Source organism: Callorhinus ursinus, unplaced genomic scaffold (assembly GCF_003265705.2).
Source record: "Callorhinus ursinus isolate GAN/ISIS: 27379988/994484 unplaced genomic scaffold, GSC_fseal_2.0 scaffold30, whole genome shotgun sequence".
Taxonomy (NCBI): domain Eukaryota; kingdom Metazoa; phylum Chordata; class Mammalia; order Carnivora; family Otariidae; genus Callorhinus; species Callorhinus ursinus.
In genome coordinates this window covers 18,703,114-18,719,993 of record NW_027397092.1, presented here as the reverse complement: position 1 = coordinate 18,719,993, position 16,880 = coordinate 18,703,114, and the positions used below count along the sequence as shown (strand labels likewise).

Here is a 16,880-nt window from a genome sequence, read left to right as displayed (position 1 = left end):
AAAGTATAATTTGAAGAATATTTAAAAAAATTCAAGAGCAAAAAAAGCCATCATTCATTCAGGTTTTGAAATTCAAATTTCATTTGTTTCCTACTCCCAATTTATTCTTCTACATGAGGGGTCAGCAAACTTTCCCATAAAGGAATAATTAGTAAATAATTTATGTCTTGCTGGTCTTATGTCAAAACTTCTCAGCTCTGCCATTTTATTACAAAGGCAGCCATAGATGGGGGCGCCTAGGTGGCTCAGTCATTAAGCGTCTGCCTTCCGCTCAGGTCATGATCCCAGGGTCCTGGGATTGAGGCCCGCATTGGGCTCCGGGCTCAGTGGGAAGCCTGCTTCTCCCTCTCCCACTCCCCCTGCTTGTGTTCCCTCTCTCGCTGTGTCTCTGTCAAATAAATAAGTAAAATCTTTTTAAAAAGTTAGGATTTTATTTTTTTTAAATGTTATTTATTTATTTATTCATGAGAGTCAGAGAGAGAGAGAGAGAGAGAGAGAGAGGCAGAGGGAGAAGCAGGCTCCCTGCCTAGCAGGGAGTCTGATGCGGGAACTCGATCCCAGGACCCTAGGATCATGACCTGAGCCGAAAGCAGACGCTTAACCATCTGAGCCACCCAGGCGCCCAAAAAGTTAGGATTTTAAATTACAGATATACAAATATTACTATTTTGAGAAAAACAAAAGTACAGAGGGGCAGATTTCAGAAAGCACAGGCAGGAAAATACGAGATCCAGTCATGATAAATATTTACCAGTTACCATTCCTCTACTTCACAAATATTGTGCTAAGAAAATAAAGCAGTAAACATAGTTGGTTTTAAAGTAATGACTTTATTAATAAATATACATCCATATGATGATGTAGATACAAATCATGAACACTACTCCATTCCCATACACATAATTGCACACGAGTAGCTCAAGTTCATGGACATAAAAACATACACAGTATCTATTCAGACTTTTTACAGCAGAGGACAGCGTGCTTGTATTAGTTAATTGGTAATTATTTTCTCTGTAATTATCTGTGGAAAAAGGAAACTGTGAAACTTAAAGAATCAAAGTGGTCTGATTACTATAAATCACACACTTGATTTACTATAGCATTAAAATTTCCAAAAATTAAATACATTGTATGTGAGAGTACAGATTTACCTACTTTGGAGGAGGGGGAGGGAAAAGCAAAGGAAAGATTTAGATACATCCTAGAGTTTAATAGCGTATAGGGAAGCCATAATAAAAACAAAAATATAATAGCATCTAAATACTTTATGTCCAAGGAAAAAAATGTTTTTAACTGTTGTGAATTTTTATATCATAAAGGGATCACAAAATTTTACTGCATATAGAGACAATGACCGACAAGAGCAGCAGGTATCGCCAACATCCCCTGAATTATTTTTTTAAAGCTTCTTAGAATATAAAGGAGAAGGTTTTTTTTTTTTCTTTAGCTCATACACTGGTTTTTCTTACACTGGCTGGATCACCTTTAACCTAATAAATGGATCCAGATAATTGTTTTTTCCTCCTTAACTCAAAGAAACTCTTATTACATCATGAAAATATACATGTAAATTCACACAAACATCAGTTTGGAATGAAGATTACTTTTATTACTTTAACAGATGTCTTCTTTAAAAAGTAAATAAAAAATATAAAGAATATTTTAGTCTAATTGAACACTGATTTTAAAAATGTCCCCAAATATTAAAAATTAATCAGATACTTATTTTCTTCCAATACATTATGCCAGTATTTTTTTAATATCCAGTGCAAAACTCCAAAGATAGTATCAAAATCATCCCATACTAAAGATTAGTTATGCAAGGTTATATCTGTCAAAAAATGAAAATTTTATCTGTATTAGCTGCTTATTTGTTAATATAATAAATAAGGCATGTTAAAGTAGTTGTCAAAGAAAAAAAGTAAAGCAAACTTACTTGAAAGCAGATCATTTTCTGACCAACAGTTTTAATATAGAATAGTGAAACCTATTTTATGAAGAACAGAATTATACAATATAAAATTAGCAATTTACCTTTCAAGGAACAATCACACAGTTGGAGGAAAAGGCCAGTTTTCCCCAACTGATTATATTAAGTATAGGCAATTGTTTAACATGCTATTTCAGTGTTTATCATGACAAGAGACAGTGTTACAAAAGATGCACAATGTAGTCTTTATAGAGAAGTAAAAATATTTTATATTTTAAGACTTCATGTTATCACTTAGATGTCTTTCTCTTCAGCATGGCACCAATAAACTTCACAAGGAGAAAAGGAAGTGGAATCAGGAGATGCTCACCACCATACAGATCTAATTACTCCAGGTAAATGCTTACATGAACAGAAAATTCAGCTTTCTAAACAATGTTAACCATTCACAACTGTAGCCATTCGCCTCCTGATATTAATAAACACTGTTATGAACAGAATTCCTTTAGCTGATTTCACCATTTCATTAACATGTATACAAAATTCATTATACAATAATACACCTGCTTTATCTTCTGACACACAGCACAGCACCACTGAGTAGATGTGCTGGAGGATGGGAAAGAGGCAGGGCAATGAATGAATGAAGCAATAGCAAGAGAGAAAGGGAAGGGTATGTACAACAAAATCAGGAATGAAAATAAACCTAAAGGATATTGTCAAATGGACACAGTATAAAACAAGAGGCAACCAAATCCTTAACGGTGATATACATTACCCTACGGTAGAACATTCAATTAAAGTTATTTTCAGGAACTCAAAAGAGGATTTTTAAGTAGCCAACTGCTGAACATCACCTTGAGAAACAGCTAAATGACAGATACATATCAAAACTGGATAAACATATGAATAAAGATGTAAGCATTTGTGTGTCAGAAGTTACACTGTTCTGAGTAAATTATTCAAAGTTTTATATTTTAAGCTTCTGCAAGGAGAAACTCTTGTAACAATTTAGCTGCCAGAATGTTACAACTTGTTATATAGTCATCCAATATTGTTCTCTACGGTTTGTGCAAAGCTAAAATTGTTGAGGTCACTCACTGTCTTAGATGCCAGTGCACACAGTCCCCACATACAATGCAACACCTCCTACTATATAAAGAGCAGCATAAGTCCAGCTCATTGTGTCAGGCATCACTGGAACGCCTGAAGGCTTGCTGCTTTTTTCCTGATGAAAAGGTACAAAACATGACATCCATTTGCAATAACGAGAGTTTGCATTAACTGAGAGCAAGCCCAAATAACACAATGTGCACCCTTTTAAAATTCTAATTATTTTAAAAGTTTTTGGGTCCTGCAAATCTACACTATAATCTCAAAGGCATTTAAAATTCCACAATTTGAGTGGAATTTTTTTTCAAATCCAAAGTTTGTAAAGTTTATTTTATTGAGAACAAACTCAGAATAAATAAAATGCATATTAACAAAGACTATTACTTTCAGAAAGGGGAGAAGAGTGATTTCTCTCTGTCCCTACCATACACATCTACCCAATACTTTTTCTTTTCTATCTTGCTTCTAAAGCAAACATTGTTGGAAAAAATTTTCTTTTGGATGAAGTGGTCTCACTGGAGCCAACAATTAGATTTTTAATTAAACTAATCAACATATTTTTACATGATTCATGCATAGATGGATTCCAATATATTTCTTAATATTTGGGTTCTGACAGTCAGACAATTGCATTTTGTTTATACCAGTTTTAGACTCTACCATTCAATTTGTGTCCTTTGGTAGACATAAACCTGAAACCACAGTAAGTGCTAATGCAATGGGACAATTTCTCAGGAAAAAAACTAATAAAATTTTGAATGAATGAACATTAATAAATGTTTTAAGTATAATGCTTTAAAACTAAACATATGAAAGGCAAAATGTAGTGACTACAGCTACATGCAGACCTTAAGAATGTTTTTCTATTATATTAAGTATGCTATTCTCAGAATGCATATTTCACCAGAAATGTAATGTGTTTTCATTAAAAAGTTTAATTTTTGTGTAAATATGAATTGTTTGTAGTGTTTGGTATATATGCTCTTAGGCAATTAAAAAATACACAACGTATCATTGTTGAAGGCAAACACTAAAGAATTCTTTTAGGAATGATGGTTAAATCAATTAATACCATGTAAATCAATAAAATAAAATAAATAAGCTTCTGCTGCTTTATTAAACCTAGAACATTAAAAGATTTTTAACATCTGAAGTCTGTGTAAATGCCAAAGCATACAAATATCTGTGTCCTGTCTCATGAAAATAAATGTTACAAAACTCACAGCCATTACCTCAAGTAATCCTGAATCATTAGTTTGCTTTGTTCCATCAGTTAAAAATACCTTGGATACTATCTTTATTATATTGTAGGCTTACTTCACAAACTAACAGGTATAATGGTTTCAGTTGTTTAGCACATAAAGCATCTATTTAAAATGGCCCAAAAGGAGTTATGAAATATGAGACACAACCAGAACTCTAAAGGAAAAGCAAAAATGATTTAGTTAGGTATTACACTTGAACCTATATACAAATACAATGCCACTGCTCATGCCCTGAGTGCATCTGTCAGCATATGGCAGTTTCTAAGCAAAGGCAGGAAAACAAATCAAACGGGAAAACAAATTTGGAAAGCCCAGGCCATAATACCATGTATGTCAAAGTAAAACCAGAAGCTTTGGGATTATTCACAATATTCCTTCTAAACCTGGCCCTCCTTTCCTGCCTCACTCACTCATTGGGTGGCTTGACTTCACTGCTGGTTTCCTCTACCCCATGAACTGCCCTGCCATGCATCATAGGGTAAGGAAAGGCAGCGGTGCCACAGCCATAACCAAGATCGGCAAGCCGGGATAGAGCTTTAATGCTACCTGGAGGTCTCCCTGGGCTGACTTTGTATCCTGCAGCTTTGGTTGTACCCAAAGGTCTGCCTGGACTTGTCTTAAATCCAGCTGCTTTGGTGGTTCCCAAGGGTCGGCCTGTGCTGGTACGGTATCCTGCGGATTTGGTGGTTCCTGAAGGTCGGCCACGTTTACCGGATCGGTTGAGATTTTTCTTTTTCTTTAGTTCATCTTTTATCTCTAGACTTCTGCCACTTGTAGTCTGCAAGTGTGTTTCATTTAATGGGTCTTGCCTCTGACAAGCCATTGGTTTGTGGCTGACTGTGTGGCTATATTTGCTTTGCTGGGAGGAATATATGTCAAACTGATCAGCAGCTCTCATGGCATCTTCATTGAGGCAGGAAGGCTTGCCAGGCCCACAGAAAGCCGGATTACTGCTGGCAACAGGATGCATCATTTTCTACCAAAAATAAATGACAAATATGCATAAATACACATATACAAATATACACCTGTATGACAGTATTCAGTGGGAAAATAGTCTGTCTTCCAAAAACTATGTAGGCTACCTAAAATTAGGCTGACAGGCAGGACACCAGACCACTTATAAACAAACACACATCAGCAGATTCAAAGATACTTGTTTTCCTCAACTTAACCAAGGGTATGGACATAAGTCACACAAGATAACTATAATACTGCATTAGTAACCATAATGTTCTCTGCTTAGGAAAAGGAAAGGTGGATAATTAGAGAATAAATCTATTACATTTTTGTAAAAAAGATTTTATTTATTTATTTGACAGAGACACAGCGAGAAACGGAACATAAGCAGGGGGAGTGGGAGAGGGAGAAGCAGGCTCCCCGCCGAGCAGGAAGCCCGATGTGGGGCTCGATCCCAGGACCCTGAGATCATGACCTGAGCTTCAGATGCTTAACGACTGAGCCACCCAGGCACCCCTAAATCTGTTACATTTTATAGGTTCTTTTCTTCTAGATTATAAAACCCAGAAGGATAACAACAAACACAAGAACTCTATTAACATTATTTTTTTTTTTTCCCATTTGCCTAACATTCTTAGAATGTCTTCTTTTGGCCTTTTATTTCTCACATATACACGTCTGATCTGGCCATAGTTGCCACAAGGGGGACACTTCCTCCTTATTATAACTTATTATTGATATAGAATCCTCAGTGTTGGGGTACCTGGGTGGCTCCCTCAGTTAAGCATCTGACTCTTAGTTTCGGCTCAGGACATGATCTCAAGGGTCATGAGATAGAGCCCTGCTTCAAGCACCGCACTCAGCAGGGAGTCTGCTTCAAGATTCTTTCCCTCTGCCCCTTCCCCCACTCGCGCATGCGCTCTCGATCTCGCTGGCTTGCTAAAATAAACAAATCTTTTAAAAAAAGCGGAGGGGGCGCCTGGGTGGCTCAGTTGGTTAAGCGACTGCCTTTGGCTCAGGTCATGATCCTGGAGTCCCGGGATCGAGTCCCACATCGGGCTCCCTGCTCAGCAGGGAGTCTGCTTCTCTCTCTGACCCTTTCCCCTCTCATGCTCTCTCTCAAATAAATAAATAAAATCTTTAAAAAATAAAAAAAATAAAAATAAAGAGGAAAAAAAGGATCTTCAGTGTATGCTACACTTTACAAAACACGGAATGTGCCAAGCTAAGAACACAATCTCTCAAGGTACTGACCCCCTTTAAATTAACTAATCCATAAAAAAACCCCAAAACAAAAACTTTTAATCCAAACTATCCAAACAGGAGGAAGTACTCATAAAAGGTGAACAAAGGTTTCCAGTAGCTAAAATGAATCAACACTTATACAACTGAGAATTACACTACAAAAATATGGGTAACAATCATAATATTTCTATTTTGAAGGTATGATTATCAAGACAAAAAGCTGAATGTGCAATTTCTTCCTGATCATAAATATGTGTGGATCTTCTTCCCTTAAAAGAGCCCTGTGACCGACTAATTAACAAAGAGTCCAGTCTCTGTTCTGTGAAAACATCCCCGTGATTTTTTTTTCTTTATAAAGTATATATTACAACCACTACCATAACAGATCAGCACTGAACAGCCATATCATTTAGACACACAGAAAATGAGTTTATTTTTTTTTTAAAGATTTTATTTATTAGAGAGAGAGAGAGTGAGAGACAGCATGAGCTGGAGGAAAGGCAGGAGGAGGAGGGAGAGGTAGACTCCCGGCTGAGCAGGGAGCCCGATGCTGGGTTCGATCCCAGGACCCCGGGATCAATGCCTGAGCCAAAGGAGATGTTTAACTGACTGAGCTCCCCAGGCACCCCAGAAAATGAGTGTAGTGAAACTAAAGTATTATATTCCAATAAGGTTAGAAAAATAAAGATATGAGTTCCAATTCATATTTAGAAAAAGAGTTACAGGTGTACAGTAGTATCTAGCCCCTAAGCTGTTAATGTTTGCCTACACACACCATACATGTAAAATTGCACCAAAACCTCAGTTATAAAGGCAAAAGGAAATGGGAATCAAGTCACAGAACTGAATTTGTTAAATTACTAAATATTTCCTAAAAATCAACAGATACAGAGCTATTCGCCAGCTGGCTTAAAGTCTTAACTATAAAGGAAGAATATCTACAATGAGAAGCTACTTGTTTATGGCAGAAGCCTACAGACTTGAGAACATAGAACAATTTAAATGAGTTAACACAAATATTAAAAGGAGTAATTCTTTGCTCAATCCCCAAGGATATAATAAGAAATGTTATTAATTATCACTTCACCAGCTCAAATTCTAATTTCAGCTCAGAAATAACGACAGATCAAGATGTGTTCCAAATGTAGTAATATTAGCTGAAAGTTAAAACATTTTCTATGTGCCAGGTAATAAGCTTGGCACTTTGCACATTATCTGATTTAATCCACACAACTCTATGAGGAACATACTATTATTAGCCTTATTTTACAGAAAGGAGGGATTTTTAGCAATTTGCAAGGTCACACATTAGGAAATGGTAAAGCCAAATAGGAATTCAGGTAATCTGACATCAGAACCAACAATTTCAGCATAATACACAACTACATCAGGGTTTCTCAAGAGTAGCACTGTCATTTGAATCAGATAATTCTTGGGCAGGGGGTGTCCTGTGTATTTTAAGATGCTTAGAAGCATTCCTAACCTCTACCCACTAGATGTCAGTAACTACACTCTCTTCTCCCTCCCAATTTGACAACCTAAAGTTTCCCCATACATTGCCAAATATTCCCTGGCGGGGGGGTGGGGCGGGGGGGGCGTGGAGGGGGTGGGGCAAAACTCACCCCCTACCATGAGAATGACCCAGCTATACTAAAATGAAAACATAAGACCCACTTTAAAATATTCCTGTTTTTTATTCACCTCTTTTGCTCATACCTCTCCAAATATCCACAAAATCTTTCTGTTGATAATATCTACAAAGTCAAACAGATTTGTTTTCCAAATTGAAGAAAAGCTAACGTTGGAATCTGTGAAGGGACTAACCACTTCCTTTCCCCTTCAAGTTATAAACTAATTGAGACATATAAACAGGAATTAGGAATCAAAATACTAGTTTATTGCCAATAAAGTTGGACTAGAGACCCCATGCAAAAACAAAGAGAAACACAGACCTCTGAGAAGATTTTAAGAGAAAAAGTTACCCCCTTTTCAATTTTATCATTCAGAAATCACCCTGCTGCAAGGAAAGCTCTAGTAAAACGAGGTAGAAAGGTACAAGTTCCCTTCCACAACCAGCAATGACAGTAAAGGAAGAAAATGTTTCTTCCTACAGTCTATTTCAGTGCTTTACATTTCAGGCCTTTTAAGTTCCTATCATTAATTTATCAAAACCTTTCCTCTGGACTTTACTTCCCTTAACTTTACTTCCTCTTAATTTAACAGAACATTCACCATATATTAGCACTCAGGATACAGAGCCAGCTTACATTACGTTAGGCTCTTAAAGGCAAGATGGCCAGTATCTTCTACTCGGATACCAACAAACATTGAAAAAAAAAATACACTATTTAAAAAGTAGACCTGTAATTAAAAAAGAAAAAAAGAAAGGCACTTTTCACCAATTCCTTTAATCTTCTCCAGGAATTTAGGCATTTGGTTTGTATTATGTTAATTTACTTCTGACACGGCTCACATTTATTGAGAGCCAAGCCCATGCAAAACACTATTCTAAGCACTAGGACACAAAACAGGAGTAAAGTTGTTTATTCCAATGGACAAACAACGAGACACTGACCTGAAGAACATTTCTAAGCTCAAGTCTTCTATATGTTTTATGTTTTCCTTCCCTGCTGTCAAAAAATCAGTATTCTACTTACTCAATAACTGATTAAGAAGCTAGAAAAGAGGGGCACCAGGGTGGCTCTGTTAAGTGATTTTGAAAGGGTCATGATCTTAGGGTCATGAGATAGAGCCCCGCGTGGGGCTTCAAGTTGGGTGTGGAGCCTGCTTAAGATTCTCTCTCCCTCTGCCCCTCCCCACTCTGCTCACCCACAGCCTGAGCTCTCTTTAAAAAAAAAAAAAAAAAAAAGTTGGAAAAGAAATTAATCTACTATGACAGTTACTGATGTAGTTAACTAAAAAGGAAAGAGCTAAAACCCATCCTTTCTACTTTGGGATTTCAACCTCAAGATGGGAATCAACAGCATTAGATCCTTTTGTGTATCATCATCTACATACACACATACACATACACACACACACACACACACACACGATATATATGTTTGTAAGCAGTATTTATATATACAAGCATTAATTAATCCTACACTTAATAATGTCTCCTACTTCAGGGCTTGGCAGCATACTGTTCTTTCTTGTTAAGACTCTTCCCATAATATAGTAGAGTTCAGTGAAAGTATGCAGGTCACATTTCTTAAAGAGAGTCAGAATGAATACATTTCTATAAAGTTTGGACTGAATGAAAGCCAAGGGTTACATAACACAATGTGTAGTCTATCAGAGGTTAATTACCTTTAAAAATGGTTCACTGAATATACGGGAGACAACTAAGAGCTTCTATATATTTTAACTATGACTAAATTAGAATTTTTAAAGCACACACTGGGGCGCCTGGGAAGCTCAGTCGGTTGAGAAACTGTTGATTTCCGCTTGGGTCGTGGGATTGAGCCCCCGCGTCCGGCTCCAAACTCAGCGGGGAGTCCGCTTGGGATTCTCTCCCTCTGCCCCTCCCCCCGCCCCCTAAAATAAATAAATTAATCCTAAGAAAAAAAAAAAGGCACACACTAAAACTTGCTATCCTTGAAGCTGTTTTACTGTATTTAAACACGAAAATCCCTGGGTGAGCCGTTCTTTATGAAATAATTCTTTTCCCTTTTCTTGAATGTGGTACTCATTACTGCCAACATAAAGAACTATAACTATTTTTAGTAACTTCACAAAGCATTCCTGAAGCTTTCTAAACATGGAGAATATCTTTCTTTCAAGAAATCCCAAGTTCTGCTCTCCTCCGAAGATCAAACATCACCTAATTCTCAGATATTTATTTCAGGTCATCTGGGTTGCAACGGTTATACAGAATCATATGTTTTTATAATTCTAAATGAAAGTCTATTTGTGACCCACATCACTCAGAAAGTGTATTCAGCGAGGGCCAAAACAAATGCCAAAAGCCATGCATCCTGTCCCACCACGGAAAGTTTTGATACCAAGACAGATCATAAATAACGGCCTTCTTTGTCTTCTTTCTACCCCTTAATTGTGCCCCACGGCGCAGTTTCCCCCGTGCCAGAATCCTTATTTGACAAGAGGCGTTTGGAAATGTATTACCTGTTGTAACCGAAAGCGATTATTAATGCATTAACAATAACAACTTTGCAGAAGATACACGCCCACACCAGAGAAAGAGTCGTAATACCCTCCCACAACCAAAATTCAGAGCCCGCTATCCGTGCACTTGGGAGTTCTGCTAGCTGCAGAAGTCCACGGACCACTCCATCTAAACGTCCATCTCGAAGCCGGCAGGCTTTAATTTAACGGGGGACAGGGAGGACTGCTAATTTTGACCTTTCAAAGAAAAGAAAGGGTGACCCCTCCCCCCCCGCCGCAGGAGGCATTTCCCCCCAATAATGGCTCCACGCCGAGGGACGAGCAGGCTACGTCCGGGGCCCCTCCTCTCGCTGCGGGCTGGGCCAGAGCCCCTCCTCAGACGTGGGTCGGAGACCTCTTCGCACCGGCAGGCTGGGCCCCCTTTCTCGCCTTCTCCACGAGCTCCCGCCGCCCCGACTCTGCTCGGAGCCACACTGACAAACCCCCGCGCGCCCACCTACCTCAGCCGCTGGTAGCCCGGCCCCTCAGCGCGCCCAGGGGTTGCCCATCAGCTGGGAACCTCACGCCGGCGCCGCTCCCTTCCCAGCCCGTCGCCTCGGCACTGGGCGAAGAGCCCAAGTCAGAGGGGCAGGCAGCGAGGGCGGTGGCGGCAAAGCGGACGCTGGCTCTCAGCTCTCGCCGCGGCCACCGCTCAGGGTCCTACCCCAAACGCAAGAGGAAGAGGCCGCCACAGCCCAGTATTGCGAGGGGAGGCGTGCGCGAGCTCGCAAGGATCGCGCACGCACACGCACGCGCACATCGCGAGACCCAATCTCCCGCCGACGACCAGCACGCAAGCCTGGGCAGGGTCGCCGGCGGAGCCAGGCTGCGCTTGCGCGTGGTGGGGACGGGCAGGGGGCGGGGCTTAGGCCCGTGCCGCTCAGGCTGTGGTGCAGACTGTGCGCTGCGGATGGGCAGAGACCGTCCGGAAGGGGAGTAACTTCCTTATGGGATTGATTTTCACCCCGGTTCTGTGATGTTGGAACTCCTACTTGACCCCATTTCTCAGATTACAGGACTAAAGTGATGGAGTCAGGATTTGAATCCACCTCTCTGGTTCCAGAAAGTGTGCCTTTAATCGCTGTTGGTAAAGATTAATGCCTAATTGTGTCAGATGCTTTCCAAAGCACGTTGAAAGGACTCAGCTTCTGTCCTTTACTGGTTATGGATAGGTAGGTTGAGACCTCCACCTGCTAACACAATGGGGAATATTCAAATAATATAAGGCGTTTGGACCCTCAAGCCTAGAATCATAATGAAGAACCGCATTTTGTGGGACATGCTATAATTTTTAAAAAAGATTTTATACCCCTGGGTGGCTCAGTCGTTAAGCGTCTGCCTTTGGCTCAGGTCGTGATCCCAGGGTCCTGGGATCGAGCCCCGCATCGGGCTCCCTGCTCTGTGGGAAGCCTGCTTCTCTCTCTCCCATTCCCTCTGCTTGTGTTCCGTCTCTCTCCCTGTGTCTGTCAAATAAATAAATAAAATCTTTAAAAAAAATATTTTATACTCATGACCTCAGAACTGCCATATTCTTCATTACACCATAACAAGAAGGGATGGGACTAGTCGTAGTTTGCTTACAAAATCCCCTTTATGTAGTTACTGTAAAATTTCCAGCGTATGTCACCCCATACAAGCCACTTAGCAGAAGGTACTGGTTTCCCCAGTTCTTCCCGCTGTGAATTTGAATATGCGAGAAAGGACAAGATCCAGAATTAAGAAGGTTGCTTAGAAGACCCTTTATTAGGTAGTGCTAAGAGGGTAGGGGCGGTGTTTCTCCTTTTTGCCTAGCAGTGAAGACTGTGTGAGGAGGTAATTCTTAGCACTGAGTTCTGCTTTGAGCACAGCATTTGTCCAGGCACTGCTGCCAGTGGGAAAGACAGGAGCAACAGGAAAACCAAATAGGGTACATGAAACAAGGTAGCCCATTCATTTTCTGGCAAGCGTAGTTCCCTAACAAGATTCTAAATATTGACTCATTACTTCTTTAAAATACTACAAAACAGTACTGATTATACCAGTACTGTTCCTTTATGAAAGGAAAATACCAATGTAGAAGACAGCTAAAATATGTACACAGACTTGAGGACATATTAAGTAGCCTTCCAAAAAATATTAAACAGGTTTTCTCCACACAAGTCCTCTTTTTTATTCTTGAAGTGGAATTTGAAAATGCACTGTAGCACTCCCAGATCATGACTATCCCAGATCCAAAACTCCGTATTTTTTCTGAAATGGCATTTGTACATAAAACCACTTAAGAAACACAAACTTTTGTCTTAATAAGGTCCGATGATTTGCAGGCCTAATGGAGAGGTAGCCAGAATAACACATGGAGTCAGACATTCCTGGGTTTGAATGCCTCTCTGCCATTTGTCTCCTATGGTACCTTGGGCAAGTCACTGTTCTTTCCATAAGTTTCCATATGTGTGAAATGAAGACACTGTCTTCCTTGCAGGGATAAGAAATTAAATGAGCTAATGGGTAAAGATAGCGGTGGATTTAAATCTAGGTCTACCACTTACTAGTTATATGACTGTGGACAAGCAACTAGTCAATTCAACATATATTTACTGAACGCAAAGTCCTGGGGATACAGGACTAACATGGTCCCTGACTTCAGGGAGTTTAGATTCTGGTGAGGTAGACAAAAACTCAAGTTGATAACCAGAATACAGTGTTAAATGCAGTAATCTGTTTTCTGAGAATCATCTCAGGTTGGCCTTAACGAGGTGCTATAGTACACACAGATAAAACGTGTAACTAGTCCTGATGTAGAGGCTTTTTCAAGAGCAGAGCCATTTATCATCACTTCATGTGCAACAAGAGCACACTTTTAAATGTCACACTCTGACTTATCAACCAAAGTTTCTTCTATAGAGTATAGACCCTTGAAATACAATTTGGACCCGATCCAACATTCTTCATTCCTTCTCCAACAGCTTCAGCCTCGCTCTGGGCAGGCCAGATCAGACAGAGGACCAGCTAATAAGATTTCTGAATGATAAATGGTGGTTGTACACATGCAAAGGAAGGCCATAAAAGGAATATTTGTCTAGAGCCAGGAGCTGGCTGTCTCTAGAGACCTTGAACTGTGGCAACAAGTGTTCCTAAATACTTTCACTTGAACTGAAAGATACAGAAAGAAAAAATGAATCTCACTTTCTAGATTTTAGTTTATCAGTAGCCATGGACTGTTCTCGCTAGGTATACAGCTTATAGCAGTACTGAAAATAATAGCAATACGGAAAGAGCATGAGAAAACCCACACCTGTTGTAATGATAATAGTACTGATACTTACTGGATGCTTACCATATGCCAGGCACTATCTTTATATGCTTTAAATGTTCTATTTCACCTCATCCTCACAACAACCCCGAAGATAGGTATTATCACATCTATTTACATATGAAAAAGCAAATGTTTTAAAGCATTTAAGCAACTGCCTAAGGTTGTTCAGGTACCCCCAATATAGTAAATTTATTTATACTTATGTACATGAACTGTTTTACCAATATTGTAATACTGTATTTAAACACGTCATGAAACAACATATTATAAAAGCTATAAAAAAAAATTAAAGGATGGGGCGCCTGGGTGGCTCAGTCAGATAGGCATCTGGCTCTTGATCTCGGGGTCTTGAGATCAGCTCTGTGCTCAGTGGGGAGTCTGCTCGAGGATTCTCCCCCTCTCTCTTTGCCCCTCCCCCAGCTCACACATACTCTCTAAAATAAATTTAAAAAACCACAAAACTTAAAGGATGAAATTTAAAAAGTAACACAAACAGCTCTAGTATTTTCTTCCTGCTTTCCAAATGGCCTACTATACATGTGCCCCACTTTGAAGACCACTACGTTAGATCACAGGCAAAGTCCAAGAACAAAAGAAAGTGAAGATTATCAGTAGTGTTCAAACTTGAAGTGTATCACAGAATCATTACCACCCCAGACACACTTAAATAGCACCACTAGACCCCTAAAAATTTAGAGGAACTTGTGTTCTCCTTGGAACTCCCAGGCATTCACCCCCCTGCTCTTTCCATCAAGCTTTCCAGATCGGTGACTTGGGCCCTGGGCTGGCTTGGGAGATAAAAAGGACTCTTTTTGCAAAAGTCAACAATACAGTTCTGGGGGTCTCAGCTTTCAGAAGACTTCCATAGGCAAAAGCACAGAAAGAAAATAATGCCTTCAAGGATCCTTGAACTGCAGGATCCAGGTACCTGAGAGAGAGCCTACTAAGAATTCAGAAATAAAGGCCACAGACACGTTAAATCCTAGGCTGCTAAGAAGTGCCTGGAGTTGATAAGCTGCTAGAAATCCATCTACTACTAAGTGCCAAGTTAAAATGATATGCTTCTGGGCGCCTGTGTGGCTCGGTCGTTAGGTCTCTGCCTTTGGGTCATGATCTCAGGGTCCTGGGATCAAGCCCCGCCTTGGGCTCCCTGCTCGGCGGGAAGCCTGCTTCTCCCTCTCCCACTCCCCCTGCTTGTGTTCCCTCTCTTGCTGTTTCTGTCAAATAAATAAATAAAATCTTAAAAAATAAATAAAATGATATGCTTCTTCTGTGGACAAAAAGCCCATTTTCATACTGAATCCTCACATATTCTTTATTCCATAATAGGTTAAACTGTGAAAAGGGTCTAATACTCAAAACATGAGCTATCAGGTATTTTCATATATCAAAAATGATTAGGAATTTTTTCATTCAGAAACTCTAGCTTTTACAGTAATCCTAATAGTATCTGAAAGGGTAACTCTGAGCTCCAGATTTCCAAAGGGTTGTTAAAACTTCTTTTATTTCTGGGGGCGCCTGGGTGGCTCATTCATTAAGCGTCTGCCTTCGGCTCAGGTCATGATCCCAGGGTCCTGGGATCGAGCCCCACATCGGGCTCCTTGCTCAGCAGGAAGCCTGCTTCTCCCTCTCCCACTCTCCCTGCTTGTGTTCCTTCTCTCACTGTGTCTCTCTCTGTCAAATAAATAAATAAAATCTTTAAAAAAATAAAAACTTTTTATTTCATACTTGTTTTTCCTCCCCAACGTTAATGCAAAGTTAGAATTTCTTTTGAAAGACTAGAGCTTCAAAATCATGAACTTCTATAAGCTAAAGCCATATTTGGAAAAGAATTAAGTCAAGAAAAATAATCAAAAGTAAATTCCTTGGGGCGCCTGGCTGTCTCAGTCCGTGGAGCATACAACTCTTGATCTCGTGGTTGTGAATTCGAGCCCCACACTGGGTGAAGAGATTATTTAAAAATAAAAACTTCAAAAATATAAATTCCTCTCCAGTCATGTGATTTGATAGTATGTACTTAAAAATACACAAATACCAGCTAAGCAAGAAGGCACTGTAAAGGTGAGATCACTGATATGGTGGGGATTTCATTTGCAAAGAAAATGTTTGTTTACAATTTTTCTTCACATTTCTACTTGGATTCCTGCCTGAGGAAAATTATAAGTTGATAAAGAAGGGAAAAAAAAAAAAAGACCTTCAAATACCTGCAACTGAAAACACCAGGGGATCTTTAACTAGGGAGGGAAATGTAGCCATCTTTAGCTCTGGAGAACTTGCCTAACATTAAGCAGTAAGATGTTGATTATATTCCCAAGCCAAAGAGCCCATTCAAGTGAGATTTTTATTAGGTTTTCTGATGATTATATCACCTAAACTGAATAAAAAGATAAGACGTCCCTCCACACATATTCATTCACTCTGTCTTTATATTTACACACCCATCTTAACTTCAGCTTTTCATGCCAGAAGCAGAAGGCACAAAAAAATGCCAGCAGATTCCAATTCTTAGTACCAAACTGTGAAGAACTAGTAGCTCCAGACTCAAATCCAAGAGAAAGCATCTGATCTCAAGGATCACACTGGGCTAGCTACTTAGAACTCCTGCCTGCTCTAAGAGCTGAGCATCCATCATCAATAAAACACAAAAACAGAACATTTTAATAAACTAAGTTACAACTTCGGAGGTTTTGCTTTCTAGCTTGTGATCCTTACAGTGCTGATATGCTATTTAGAAACAGATCCCACCGCTGGCTTTATAGGATTTATAAATCCCAGGTACTCAAGAGCTGGTTCTGCTCAAACAACTTCACATGTTGGGGCTACCCGGCTCAGAGGAAGGACTGCAGTCTCAGGTGCACTGTGACTCCCAGCTGACCACCATCTATACACCAATGAGGCTGAGAAG

The 16,880-nt window shown here is 39.7% G+C and overlaps 1 protein-coding gene across 1 annotated transcript; it reads right to left on the bottom strand.

Annotated features, from left to right (window-relative positions):
• Window positions 1-810: 810 nt before the first annotated feature.
• On the bottom strand, window positions 811-11,443 carry CUNH5orf24 (chromosome unknown C5orf24 homolog). The gene is made up of 2 exons (XM_025860913.2): window positions 11,145-11,443; window positions 811-5,287 (listed from the first exon to the last, which is right to left on the bottom strand). The coding sequence occupies exon 2, from the start codon at window positions 5,282-5,284 to the stop codon at window positions 4,718-4,720; it is 567 nt and encodes a 188-aa protein (XP_025716698.1). The 5' UTR covers window positions 5,285-5,287; window positions 11,145-11,443; the 3' UTR covers window positions 811-4,717.
• Window positions 11,444-16,880: the final 5,437 nt, after the last annotated feature.

Bases quoted from the DNA above. Each gene is read 5' to 3' on its own strand.
- CUNH5orf24 (XM_025860913.2), bottom strand. From the start codon at position 5,284: ATGATGCATCCTGTTGCCAGCAGTAATCCGGCTTTCTGTGGGCCTGGC.